Here is a 13,086-nt window from a genome sequence, read left to right on the forward strand (position 1 = left end):
TTCAAAACGATTTTCTTTCCTCTCAAAGAGGAAAGAAAATCATTTTTCCTTTCTCTCAAAGAGGAAGGAAAATCGTTTTGAATATTTTTGTTAGGTTCTTTTAATTGCGTTAATTTGATTTTTAATTGTTTTAAATTGATTTGAATTGTGTTAAATTGATTATTTAATTATTTATATTTTACTCTAATGTACTGGTAAGTTGTCAATTTTTTAGTTTTTTCCGTTTTAATTTCTGGAGGGTATCATACGGAAGTGTTCTACGTACTATATTGAGGTAAACTCCTCTTATTATTTTACTAACCCTTGAATAAAGAAGGAAACCAAAAAAGATATGGGAAGCAGTTCATGATGGATATCAAAAATGATTATTGTACTAGTGGAATACTAAAATTCACAGTGATGTAATTCTAATACATCTTTATAGGAAAAAGACAATTCTTGGCGAGGAGATGCTGAATGGGTCAGGCTAAGCAATATGAAATTAGTGATGTTGAAATAATAAATGATTGTTTATTACAAAAACTTTTGAGTCTAAAGGCAAGTAAGGCTTCTGGAGTCAATGACATATACCCAGTAATTTTGAAGGATGCAGCAAAAGAGTGCATTGAACCATTAAGGATAATTTTGAGGGCATCATTAGACTCAGATGAAATTCCTCTGGATTTCCCCACTACTGAAGTCAGATTGACTTCAGTAGTAGGGAAAATCATGGAGGCAGTGATAAAGAGTACGATATACAATATAGGGACAATGTTTAGATAGAAATAGAATTCTGAAGGCTGCACAACGTGGTTTAAGAAAACCATGTCAACATGATTTTAAGGCAAAATCATATTTTACTTGGAATATTTTTATGTGCTGGATGTAGGAAATAATTTTGCCATTGTTTATCTCCATTTTAGCAAAGCATTTGACTCAATGTCTCTCTTGAGAGGTTACTATATAAGCTGGAACATCTTGGAATACCAAATGAGATTCTAAGATGGATTGGAGGCTGACTGCAGAGTAGGAGGCAGAGAGTTGTGATTGATGGGTTACTTTTCAAATTCATTTAATGTAATGAGGGGATAAAGGGAATGATATCAAAATCTACAGATGATGTAAAGGCAAATAATAAATAATTTTTATTTTTTAGTTATTTATTTTATTTATTTATTTATTTAAGTTTTGGTCAATGTAACAAAAGCTAGTTATGATTTCTTTATTGCAGTTAATGCCAATAGATATTTAAATTTATAAACTTGTAAAATTTGAAACAAGAATTTAAAAAATGAAAAAGTAGTTGTTTGAACAGTGTAATTTGCATTTGATCATGCAGGTCAAAGTGATAAATTAGCGCTTACGGGATGTAGTAAAGATATCGTGGAGCTTCAAAAAGGCATGATTGTGGGAGCTCGTGCATTAGGTGTTTTCGTATTGGATGTGGCATGTCTTGTCAGGTGGTTAAGTTGTACAAAGAATAGTGTTGGACGGTCAAACCACCTCCCGCTGGCAGAACTGTAAAAGATTGCCCTTGGCGGTGTTTGTGGTGGGCAGAGCATGCAGTGCATTGCACAAGCTCGATGTCAGGTCAATGCAAGAACAGTATCCCAAATGATGGGCCACATACTCAGACTTATTGTGGTCTCACAGCAGACAACCTAAGAGGCACCTTCTCTTGCTGTGCTGTAACAACATGCGGTTGGACTGGAAACGAGCGTGTTGGTCAGATGAGTCCACATATCTGGTGTATTATGCCGATGGATACCTTCGTGTGTGATGCAAGGAAGCATTATTCATGGTGCCCACTATCCAGGTGGTGGTTGCTTAATATGAGACATGTTTTGTTGGAACCTTGGTGTGTATGGACCAGCATTTCACTGGTGAGGTCTACATGAAGCTTTTAGGAGACCATGTGTATCCTGCCACATTGCATTTTTTTTTCTGGACAGAAATGGGATCTTCCCAGATGATAATGCACTGTGTCATCAGGGTAACACTGTGCACAAGTGATTTGAGGAAAACTGCTGATATCACCTGTCTTGATTGGCCTACAGATTCACCTGACCTTATTCCAATTGAACAAGTGTGGGATGTTTTTGAACAGGAAGTGAGGCATGTGGATATGGATCTGTCATCTGTTCCAACACTGAAAAGTCCTGCATGCAGAATTTCAGATCCCTATGGATGTCTTCAGGTACTTAGTGGATTCAGTGCCTAGGCAAATAGCAGCTGTTATTCATTTTTTTTTTTTAATTTTTTATTTTTTAGGAGCATTAGCAACTAAGGCCTATTGCTCCGGGGATATGCGGTGGTCATTTCCTGACCTTTCCGCATCCTCCGTATTTGGTGGTCACGGGATCGAACCCCGGTCTAATCAATAAGTGTGTGCACTATCCAGGTGGTGGTTGCTTAATATGAGACATGTTTTGTTGGAACCTTGGTGTGTATGGACCAGCATTTCACTGGTGAGGTCTACATGAAGCTTTTAGGAGACCATGTGTATCCTGCCACATTGCATTTTTTTTTTCTGGACAGAAATGGGATCTTCCCAGATGATAATGCACTGTGTCATCAGGGTAACACTGTGCACAAGTGATTTGAGGAAAACTGCTGATATCACCTGTCTTGATTGGCCTACAGATTCACCTGACCTTATTCCAATTGAACAAGTGTGGGATGTTTTTGAACAGGAAGTGAGGCATGTGGATATGGATCTGTCATCTGTTCCAACACTGAAAAGTCCTGCATGCAGAATTTCAGATCCCTATGGATGTCTTCAGGTACTTAGTGGATTCAGTGCCTAGGCAAATAGCAGCTGTTATTCATTTTTTTTTTTTAATTTTTTATTTTTTAGGAGCATTAGCAACTAAGGCCTATTGCTCCGGGGATATGCGGTGGTCATTTCCTGACCTTTCCGCATCCTCCGTATTTGGTGGTCACGGGATCGAACCCCGGTCTAATCAATAAGTGTGTGCTACGCACTGCTGCTCCTGCCCACCTGGCTATGGAGGCGCCTCTGTTATTCATGGGACTGGTGGTCCAGTACAGTATTAGATAGGTGATCATGATTCAGTGATCACTCAGTGTGTATAAGGTTGAATATAGCTATCACCCTTATACATTTTACACTTACTAGCATCTCTGGCATCCTTATTCCATGGGTACAGTTCTTCTTGAAAAGTTTTATTGAATTGCAGCATATTTTTAATTGCTCAGAAATTTCTTTCAAATAAATTCATTGTTTTTTTTTTTTTTTTTTTTTTAATCCAGTGATGAATTGACATTAGAAGGCATCAAGCAGTTCTTTGTTGCTGTAGAAAGGGAAGAATGGAAATTTGACACATTATGTGATTTGTATGATACCCTTACAATAACACAAGCTGTCATCTTTTGTAATACCAAAAGAAAGGTAATCTCAATTAACATTTTTGTTTAGAAGAAATGCATTTTATGAAACCTTAATTTTTAAATTAAAATATGTGGTAATTAATAAGGGTTCATTGTTAAATATTGTTTAAAAAAAGTGATATACTTTTTTTTATTTTTTTTAAGCACGATCATGTATTCAGTGAACTTTGTAACTTAACACAGACTGCTCTTCCAAATTAAAGCTATATAAGTTGGCCAAACACTAATATGACCAACCAGTTTAATGTCACTTGAGAGCAGCTAAAAAAAATGTACATTTGATTACAACGGTGAAATTTTACCTTGGAATTAAATCTTTTTTTTTATGCATGTAAATAATTTGCTATTTACAAAAGAGAGTTGTGTCTTTTCTTTCTATTATTTTGTGTAAAGTTGTAGCTTTTCCTTGAAAGGAAAAGATACAACTATGTACAGTTGTCCTTCTGCTATTGTCCAAATTGTCCTTTTTTTTTTTTTTTTTTTCTTTTTTTTTTTAAGTGCTATTCAGTTCAGTGTTTCAATTCATCTGCAGTAGATTTACTTGATATTTAGTGGTTTTAAGTGATTTGAAAGTAAGCAGTGTAGTAAGTTGTTATTGTAAATTTATTTATGTATATGAAGTTCCATAATTTTAAGGTAAGCTTTTTTACATTTTATTGAACATATAAAGTATTCATATTTTATTGCATAATTTATGTATTTAAAGTTTGTATTAAAAGCTTTAAATGTTTCTGTTACATTTAATATAGTTATTTCGGAAGTGCCTTAGAATCAACCATCTGAAATTATTTACATTATATTCTATGGATAAAACTCTCCACTGAAAGCAGATTTACTATGCACTGTGTTTTTATGGGACCAATTAAGAGTGCTTAGCAGGGAATGCCTATACTAAAATAATGAATTAACCACCAAAAAGTACACATCAATTTTTGCAGGACATTTTTTGTTAAATTTTCCAGTTCAAACTTGGCAGTGTGGGACAAGTTTTTATCTGTCATCCTTTTAACTATTTCTTAGCAAAATAGTACTGAAAATAGAGGAAAGCACTATGAAGTGCTATATAAGTAGCAACTTAAATAACACATAAATTAAGTTATTTCATAAATAGCAACTTTATTTATGTGCATAAAAAAAAAATTGAATTCCACACAACTGAGGCAAAATTTCACAAGTGTAATCAAATGTACATTTTTTCCAGCTGTACCCACACACTGGGTATTTTCTATCTCTCTTTACTCTCTTTTACATAAGTCAAACAGGTTACCAGTTCATCCAAGAGCAGTCTGCATTAAGTGACAAAATTTCACTGAATAAGTGACAGTGCAAAAAGAGAGAATGTCACCTTTTATCATGGATCACAAGTATTAAACAGCAAATAATATCCCAAAACATGGATATGCTTATGTTTAGTAGACATGCATAATTATACGTAATAAATCCCATACCCCCTTGTTTTAATGCACAGCTCATAGTTGTTTGTTTGTTAGTTGTTGGCTCATCAGCTTCTGTGGCCATAATGCAACAGCTCATAGACATCAAACTGCATGACTGTTGTGATGGCAAAAACTGAACTGAATGATTTATGTACAGAAAATTGAAAAAAGATTTCACAGTGCTTATTTTTATTATTATATATTTTTTTTTATCCTCCATTGCAAACATTTTTTCCCTGAAGCACATTCATTGTTATTCTTTCTCATGTTGAGTATATACAGTGACTTAAAGGAAGGCATGTACCAACTGCATTGGGAAATCATGTTTTTTTATTGTTAGTGATAAGCAGATTTTGATTTCAGGATTTGTGTAAACAAATGGATTATATGCTGTCCTCTAGTGTGAGTAAGAAGTATATGAATTCCCTGTGATTTTATATACATTTCTTGGGAAAGTGGATAGAAATGTAAAAATTGAAAGCTGACATATAATGATGTAAAATTTCTTTTACTATAGTTCATTCAAGTTTGTTATAATAATATTTGATTGTATTTGGTTTTCAGCAGTCTTTGCAAATTAAACAAACTATTCACAAGTTCTGATACTCAGTTCAAACTTCAAATTTTGAATTATTTGTACAAAAATGCATATAAAACTATATTTTTAATTGGTGAATGGGAGCAACTTTGAATTATATCGCATTTTAAATAATGCAGTGTCAAATTGACAAGGATATATTACATACACTCATGAGGCAAAACATTATGACCTCCCATCTCCATGAGTGGATGCATCTTACAGCACCCAGGGGTAAGGTCACTGACCAGCGCAGCATATATAGGGATGACGCGGGTAATGAAATGGGGAATGATTTGCAGTGCCAGGAAAGTAGGCCAGTATCTCAACAACTGCAAACATTGTCGGCTGTTCGATGGCTGCCATAGTGAAGGTGTGGTGGGACGGGAAGACCACCACTGGTAAACAGTTTAACAGTCGAAGTGAACATCAGTTGGCATGCTGTCATTGACAACAGACAGCTCATGTTAATGGTAGATTACAACCAGGGTGCATAGAGAAACGTTTCCAAAACCATCTAGAGGATGCTCTTGTGAATAGGCTTACAGAGCAGGCAATCTGTTAATGTGTTCCTGTTGACTGACCAGCATTAACACCTCTTCCAGTGGGTATGGGAGCACCATTCTTGGATATTGATTGACTGGAAAAGAGTCACTTGGTCATATGAGTCAAAGTTTCAACTTCATCATGCTGGTGGATGGGTGCATATCCAGTGGTGAGCAGGTGAATAGCTGCAACCAGACTGCGCAATTGGATGAAAACAGGCTAGCAGCAGTGGTATCATAGTTTGGGAGTGTTTTCATGGCTAGCAGCAGTGGTATCATGGATTTTTTGGGTGGTTCCCCCTCATCCCCATTGAACACACCCTCACTCCCAGATCCTACCTCAGAAATGTTTTCAACCAAGTTTTGCCGTACATTGAGACTGTGTATCTAGGTGCCACTGACTCTTTCAACAAAACTACACCCTATGTCACAAAGCCTGCATTATTGTGCAGGAATGGGTCAAGGATTGTGTTCAAGCATTGCATGCACTCCCTTGGTGACCAAATTCCCGTGACATCAATCACATCGAACATTTGTGGGATGCCGTGGAACGCAGCACTCTCCAGTACCTCACTCTGTTGCTGAATATCTTTCTATCCAGCTGCTTCAGGATACTTGAAGACACCCTCCACAGTTTCATGGAGTTGATGCCATGCCGGGTGCAAGCAGTTATCGCGCCAAAAGGTAGCCCAGCATGCTATCATGTAGGTGATCATGATGTTTTGGCTCATGAGTGTATGTTTATGAGTAGTAATATTTTACTCGCAGTCATTGAGGGGTATATGATTACATATTATTATTGTCATTATTATTACTTATTCAGCAAGAAGAGAATGCTAGGTCTATGCATCCACACAAGGTCGAAACCAAAATGGCAGAAAGACTGGAAAATTTGACAAAAATAGAGGCGAGAAGTATGATTTACAACACACCAACATAAATTCATCAGAAGCTTATTGCCATGTTCAGGAAACACATGAATGAAACAAGTTCATGTTTGTTACACTGCATTCCAATTCAGATGTGTTGATATGAATAATGAACAACACTTGGGAGAGCTGCATTTATTCACATCATCAGGCAGAGCTGAACACTTTGCCAATTAGAGTCTGCAAAATCATCCATGTCATGCTTGGATATGGGTGCTCGACAATTAGATTTTCTTTGCAAAGGCTTCAATGTATTGGTTTCATGCAAGGAGTGGGGGATTGCGTAGAAATTGAGAGGACTATTTTGTTTCTCCCCCTTCCCCCAAGATTTACTATAATCTGGGGGGAACCAAGTTTTATATAGCATCAGCCAAAACATAAAAATTCACTTCATCCATCCATTCCCTCCAAGAATTTATTCAAACCACCTACTTCCACAACAACAGATGGAAGCCTATGAGGGGGGCATGAGATTATACACATGCCCCCTTATGTGTGTGTGTGTGTAATCTCAGCAAATGAAGAATACCGTTAACATTCAGCTTACTCAATCCATTCAAGGCTTTAAACACCTCAATCAGATCTCCCTGAAATCTGATTGAGTGTCCGGATGCTGCAATTTCCAGAACTGAAGCCTTTCTAGGTAAGGGCACCCTTTTGTTCCCCCTCACCAATCCAGTTGCTCTTCTCTGCACCTGTTCCAGCAGAGCTACATCCTTCTTAAAGTAAGGCCTGCAGACCTGTATACAATTCTCAAGATGCAGCCTAACCATGGCCTTGTACAAAGGGATAATCACCTTCTTATCCCTATTAAGAAAGTTTCTATATATCATTGACAAAACTCCATTAGCTGTCCTGGCAACCTATCTGCACACTTGTCCCATGGCTATGGTCACTGTTCTTTCACAAAGTCCTGGTTACTCCCCCCCCCTCCACACGCCATGGTCGCATTAATTATTTTCAAGCAGGTTGCTTGTGTTTTTTTTATCCTGTAAATAGCAAACCAACCAGAATACGTACAATTTGATGATTAAAATACACACAACTTTATGATAGAATACATATGATAATGGTGATAAGACAGATCTATAATCCTAAGGAAAGTTATATTTGTTGTTTCCCTTTGCATTCCATACTTCCTTGTAGAGGTGTGTAGTCGTGTGTTCAGGACTGATTTACCTGTGTGTGTTTTTTTTTTTTTTTTGTGGAGAACTCCAGAATAATTTGGGAGGGGTACCTGTACTGCTGCTTGAGATTTACCAACTCATACCACAGTGAAAAGACCATCAAAAATTTCTCCAGTCTAAAGTGGGACTTTAACATAGATCTTTCCAAATTCATGTGAAGCGTTTAAGTCACTATATTGATGTGCAAGTCACACACAGTTTACAGATATGATATATCGAAGCTGTCTGTCTTCTTTTTGATATTTCATCTCTAAAATCGTTAATTTGTTCATTTCTTGGTTTACAATCTAGATTTGAAGACCAGGCTGTTAATCCCATTCCCATTTATTTAGAAATCAGATTGTATATAATTAATATTCACAGAGGAGAAATTTTGATTCCTATGACAATGGAGATAATATAACAATTTGATATGAGCCTTATGGAAATTGCTTTAAGATATTTTATATCTTAAAGCAACTTCCATAAGGTGAATGTTTACTAAATAATTTTGCACAAATGTATGTACAATATATTATATAATGAAAAGTCAAAATACACATGAAATATAATAATAACCTTAAAATCCAGAAGTATGGCAATGGATGAAATGTAACTGCACATTTTTCTGGCTAGGGTTGTTGGAATGATTGGCAGATATATCTACCTTGTGTTTATAATGTAAACTAGGCAAGTATTGCATTGTTTTTTTATATGCAGGGAATCTTGTATAGCCCTAAGTTGATTTTTTTTTATGTAATTAAGCTATGTTGCAGCTCAATGGTTAGTACCACAGCACTGCATTGGAAATGTACAGTAAAACATCGATTATTCATGATAATTCGGGGACGCTAGAGCCCAGATAATTGAAAAACACAGTAAATCCATCCAAATTACATTTTTATTTGTTTAAATAACTTCCAAAACACATAAAAACATAAGATATTACACATATAATAACACCGGCAATAATATTTTATTCATTTTGATAGAAAGTCTGATTTTTTTTTTTTTTTTTTTTTAACATTATTTGTTTCTTTTATTTTTCTTATGTGGCCACAAATTTGTAAAATTTCAATATAATCTACATCATCTTGACCTTCTACGAATTTAAGTAATGTCTCTGCAGCTTTTTAACTTCCACCATGCAGCAGAAATGTTATAGTTAGCATCTTTAATTGTTAGTGACTTCCAAAATAAAAGAGGATTCTTCTCTTCCATGATAGAGTCCATCATCAAGGTCTTTCTGTACAATTGTTTCATGCTCTCAATAGGTCCATAGAAGATAAATGGACAATATCACTATTTTCTGCAGATAGTTTTTCCAATAGAGGATGGGGTGGAGCATTATCTAATAACAAAATTGCTTTGTGGGGAAGACCTTTATAAGATAAATTTTTTAACGTGAGGAACGAATTTATCTATCCACCACTTTTCGAATATATCCCTTGTCATCCATGCAGATCGGTGATTATAATAATCTGTTGGAATATTAGTTGTATCCTTTAAACTTCTAGTAGATTTTGATTTTTCCACTACAGTTAGTTTTAATTTGTCATCGCTGATGTGTTTGCACAGCATAAAAGTGCATTTCTTTCTTGTACAGATGCCAATTTGCGATTGGGCATTGCTTGCCAATAAAGTCACATCTTGTCTGCTTTCTAAATTTGCGATGGAACTTTTTCTTTAATAACCATAGCTCATTCATCACAGAATAAAGTTGCTCTCATGTTATCTGCACTAAACTTTTCCCTCTATATCTCTAACTCTCTTATACTATGCCTGTCTTTAAATCGTTTCAACCAACCAGATGAAAATATAGGTGTTCCAGACATTTCTAATTTGTCAAAAAATATTTTGCCTTACTTAAAATCAAATATTAAGTATTTGATTATCCAAATATTGGAGTTCCTTCAGCTCTTTGTTGTAAAAACCACTTTATCATTACACTTTCAAGTTGTTCATTTGTAGCACCTTTGAGTGATTTTCTTTGTTGAAGTGCAAGCAAATGTGTCACATTTAGCAACAAACTTATCTATATTGGGCTGGTTTTTAATGATGTCTTGTACAGTTTGCTGGCCAGTTCGAAATTCATTTGCAAGCTTTGAAACACTTTCACCATTTTCTTTCATGTCTTTTAATAATTTCCAGTTTCTTTTCCACTGTTAAAACAACTCGTGTTTGTTTATTTGACATTTTTAGGGGTTGAAATGCAAGATAAATATTATGTACAACACACGGCAAGCACAGGAACAAGCTTTCACGATGTTTAGTAGACATGCTAATAGGTTACATTTGTATGTTATTTGGCATTAGAAATGCAGCAAGTGTTTCAAGACACTTGACTTTGCATCTGTGGGTGTAAAAACATCCAACGTGATTTCCTGTATGTACTTTATGAATCCACTCGCACAGATAAAAAAACATTCTTTAATTGTTAAAAATAAAACTACATACATATAAAGAACCACAGTTAATCTGACCCTACAGATAATCGAGTCCCGGTAACCTACATTTTACTGTATTGTAAAAATTTAATGAATATTACATATTTGTACAAATATTATTAATAATGTAAATGTCATGAAAATATTACATTTACACAAGTGTCATGCAGATCATATTTTCTCAGAAAATTTCAAATGCATTGCATGTCATTGAAATTGCCTCACCTAGAAAGAAAGGATGGATTTGGCTGAAACTCTACATGCATGAAAGACATGAAAGATTAAGCAGTATATATATATAATTAAATATATAAACGTGTACGCTGATGTAATTTTTGGCTAGTTAATTAAGTTTCTTGAAGCATAAAGTAGAAATAAATTGCATCTAGGCAAGGCCTTAAACTAATTCAATATAGAGGAAGCCAGTAACAACAGGACATTGAACAGTTGGACATTGAACAGTTGGTTTTTTTCCCTTCATTGTCATTCCTCGATTGTAATTTGCCCAATAATTTGAGTTGCAGTGATTAATGAATGGTCTTCAACATAGAACACTGTTTCTTCTGACCAAAGAACGTTGCCGAACAGAAGGGTAATCCCTTTTCATGATAAAATGTCTTTGGTAAATTCCGTGCATCTGTCAGTCACTTACAAACAGTTCGTGGATATAATGAGTTTTGTGCTGCAGTTTTCTCTTTCACATTTGCAACTACCATCCATGGCATTCTGTAACAGATACAGGCCAACAAAGTGTTACAGTCATACCAAACAATAATGTTTTCCATGGTTTACTTTTTTTTCATCATTGTTCCTGGATTGTAATTGCCCAATAATGTGAGTTGTGGTGATTGATGAATAGTCTTCAACATAGAACACTGCTCCTTCTGACCAAAGAATGTTGCCGAACAGAAGGGTAAACCTCTTTTCACGATAAAATGTTTTTAGCAAATTCTGTGCACCTGCCAGTCACCCACCCACAAACAGTTTGTGGACATAGTGGGTTCCTCTTGCAGTATAGTGTGGATTATATAATGTTTATCATTCCAGTTGGTCTTGCAGTTTGTCATGTGGATTTTCTTGGATCTGCTTGGGCCACAACAGCTACATTTTCTTCTGTTAGTAATGTTGAAGATCTTCCATATTTCTTCTCATTCTCGACTGAACCATTGATCCTGAAGTTTTTGTGAGAGTTCTCAATTTCTTTTGAATGCAGGCTCCATGGTTTTGTTCTGACAGACCAGCACATTTTGTGTCTTACTGTGATTTATGCATTCTCCACCTAAAAACAGTATTATGGAAATTGTATGCTTCACCAATGACAATACTGCTTTTGTAACTCTTTTATTTCAGAAGTTATAGCAAAGTAGAATTCAGTAACGTAAAATAAATATTGCATTTTTTTATGTAAAGAATATAGATTTTTTACTAACTTATAGTATAAGTGAGCTTTTTAATCTAATTTACATAGGGGAAGAGGTGGTGCATTTACTTGCATACTTGAATTTTCAAACTAAAATTTTCTTACTTTCATGTAATATGAAGCACAATGTTAATTGAAAAATCAATGAAATCTGAGTACAGTGCTAAGTTTTTTGTCATATAAGATTTGTTTGTGAGTTCTGTTTAATTATTTAGGTTGATTGGTTAACAGAAAAAATGAAGGAAGCAAACTTCACTGTATCATCAATGCATGGTGATATGCCTCAAAAGGAGAGAGATGCGATAATGAAAGAATTTAGATCAGGACAAAGGTAGGATAATTGTTTTTAGCAGTTCTTCATTTTAGTGCACGTGGCAAGATTGAACTGTACATGCAGTAAAAAGTTTATGGCCATGTTAGTTGTGTTCTACGTAATTGGCCACTTTATTAGGTAAGCCTATTCTTTCATGAAATTTAATGGTCTTCCAGTAATAGCATCACATATACTGTGTAATATAAAAGCAGGTGGTAAGATACATAAGGATGCTGTATGTGTCCCGTTCAGTGAAAGGATGAGAAAGTTGAAAAATCTAAGTGACTGTGAATGTTGTCGTGGTAGTCGGTGCTAGATATGCCAGTATGCGCATCTCAAAGTGCCACCCTGTTGGAGTTTTCGCTTACAAAAATGCTTTAGTTGTATCCAGATTGGTCCAATAAACAACATCTCGCCAATAGGATTCAGCCTCATTGTGGTTGGAAACAGTTCAGCGATATGAGAGGCCAACAGAAGCTGACAAAATTTGTGCAGGATAACAATAAGGTTACAGTTACTCAAATAACAACCTAGTAAACAGTGGTAAAACTAGGTATTGCAGCCAATGACTAAACTTCTGTCAGCAAAAGACAAGAAGGTATGGTTACAAGTGAAGGATTTGAAAAATGTATGGGCTGATGAATTTGTGGTTCTTGCTCTTTCACGCTGATGGAAGGACCAGAATGTGATGAAAACAGCACAAGTCCATGGACCCATCCTGCCAGATGTCAACAATACAAGCATTTCTCACATCACACTAATGTGAGAAATGTATTTGTAGTGCACATAAGAAGGCATACCTAATAAAGTGGTCACTCAGTCATATCATCTTCGGTAAAATTGTTAGTAAAGTTGTAAACTCT

General features: G+C 35.4%; 1 protein-coding gene across 1 annotated transcript in view; it reads left to right on the forward strand.

Moving 5' to 3' along the window:
• LOC150076884 (eukaryotic initiation factor 4A-III) overlaps positions 1-13,086 on the forward strand; it is a 51,141-nt gene that overhangs the window by 25,926 nt on the left and 12,129 nt on the right. Inside the window, exons 7-8 of the mRNA XM_090386457.1 lie at positions 3,253-3,391; positions 12,126-12,241. Of these exons, the coding sequence (XP_090242583.1) occupies positions 3,253-3,391; positions 12,126-12,241 (255 nt within the window). The remainder of the gene's footprint in view (positions 1-3,252; positions 3,392-12,125; positions 12,242-13,086) is intronic.

The sequence above is a fragment of the Mastigoproctus giganteus genome, chromosome 12, assembly GCF_048544385.1.
Source record: "Mastigoproctus giganteus isolate SK-2022 chromosome 12, ASM4854438v1, whole genome shotgun sequence".
In the NCBI taxonomy this organism is placed as follows: domain Eukaryota; kingdom Metazoa; phylum Arthropoda; class Arachnida; order Uropygi; family Thelyphonidae; genus Mastigoproctus; species Mastigoproctus giganteus.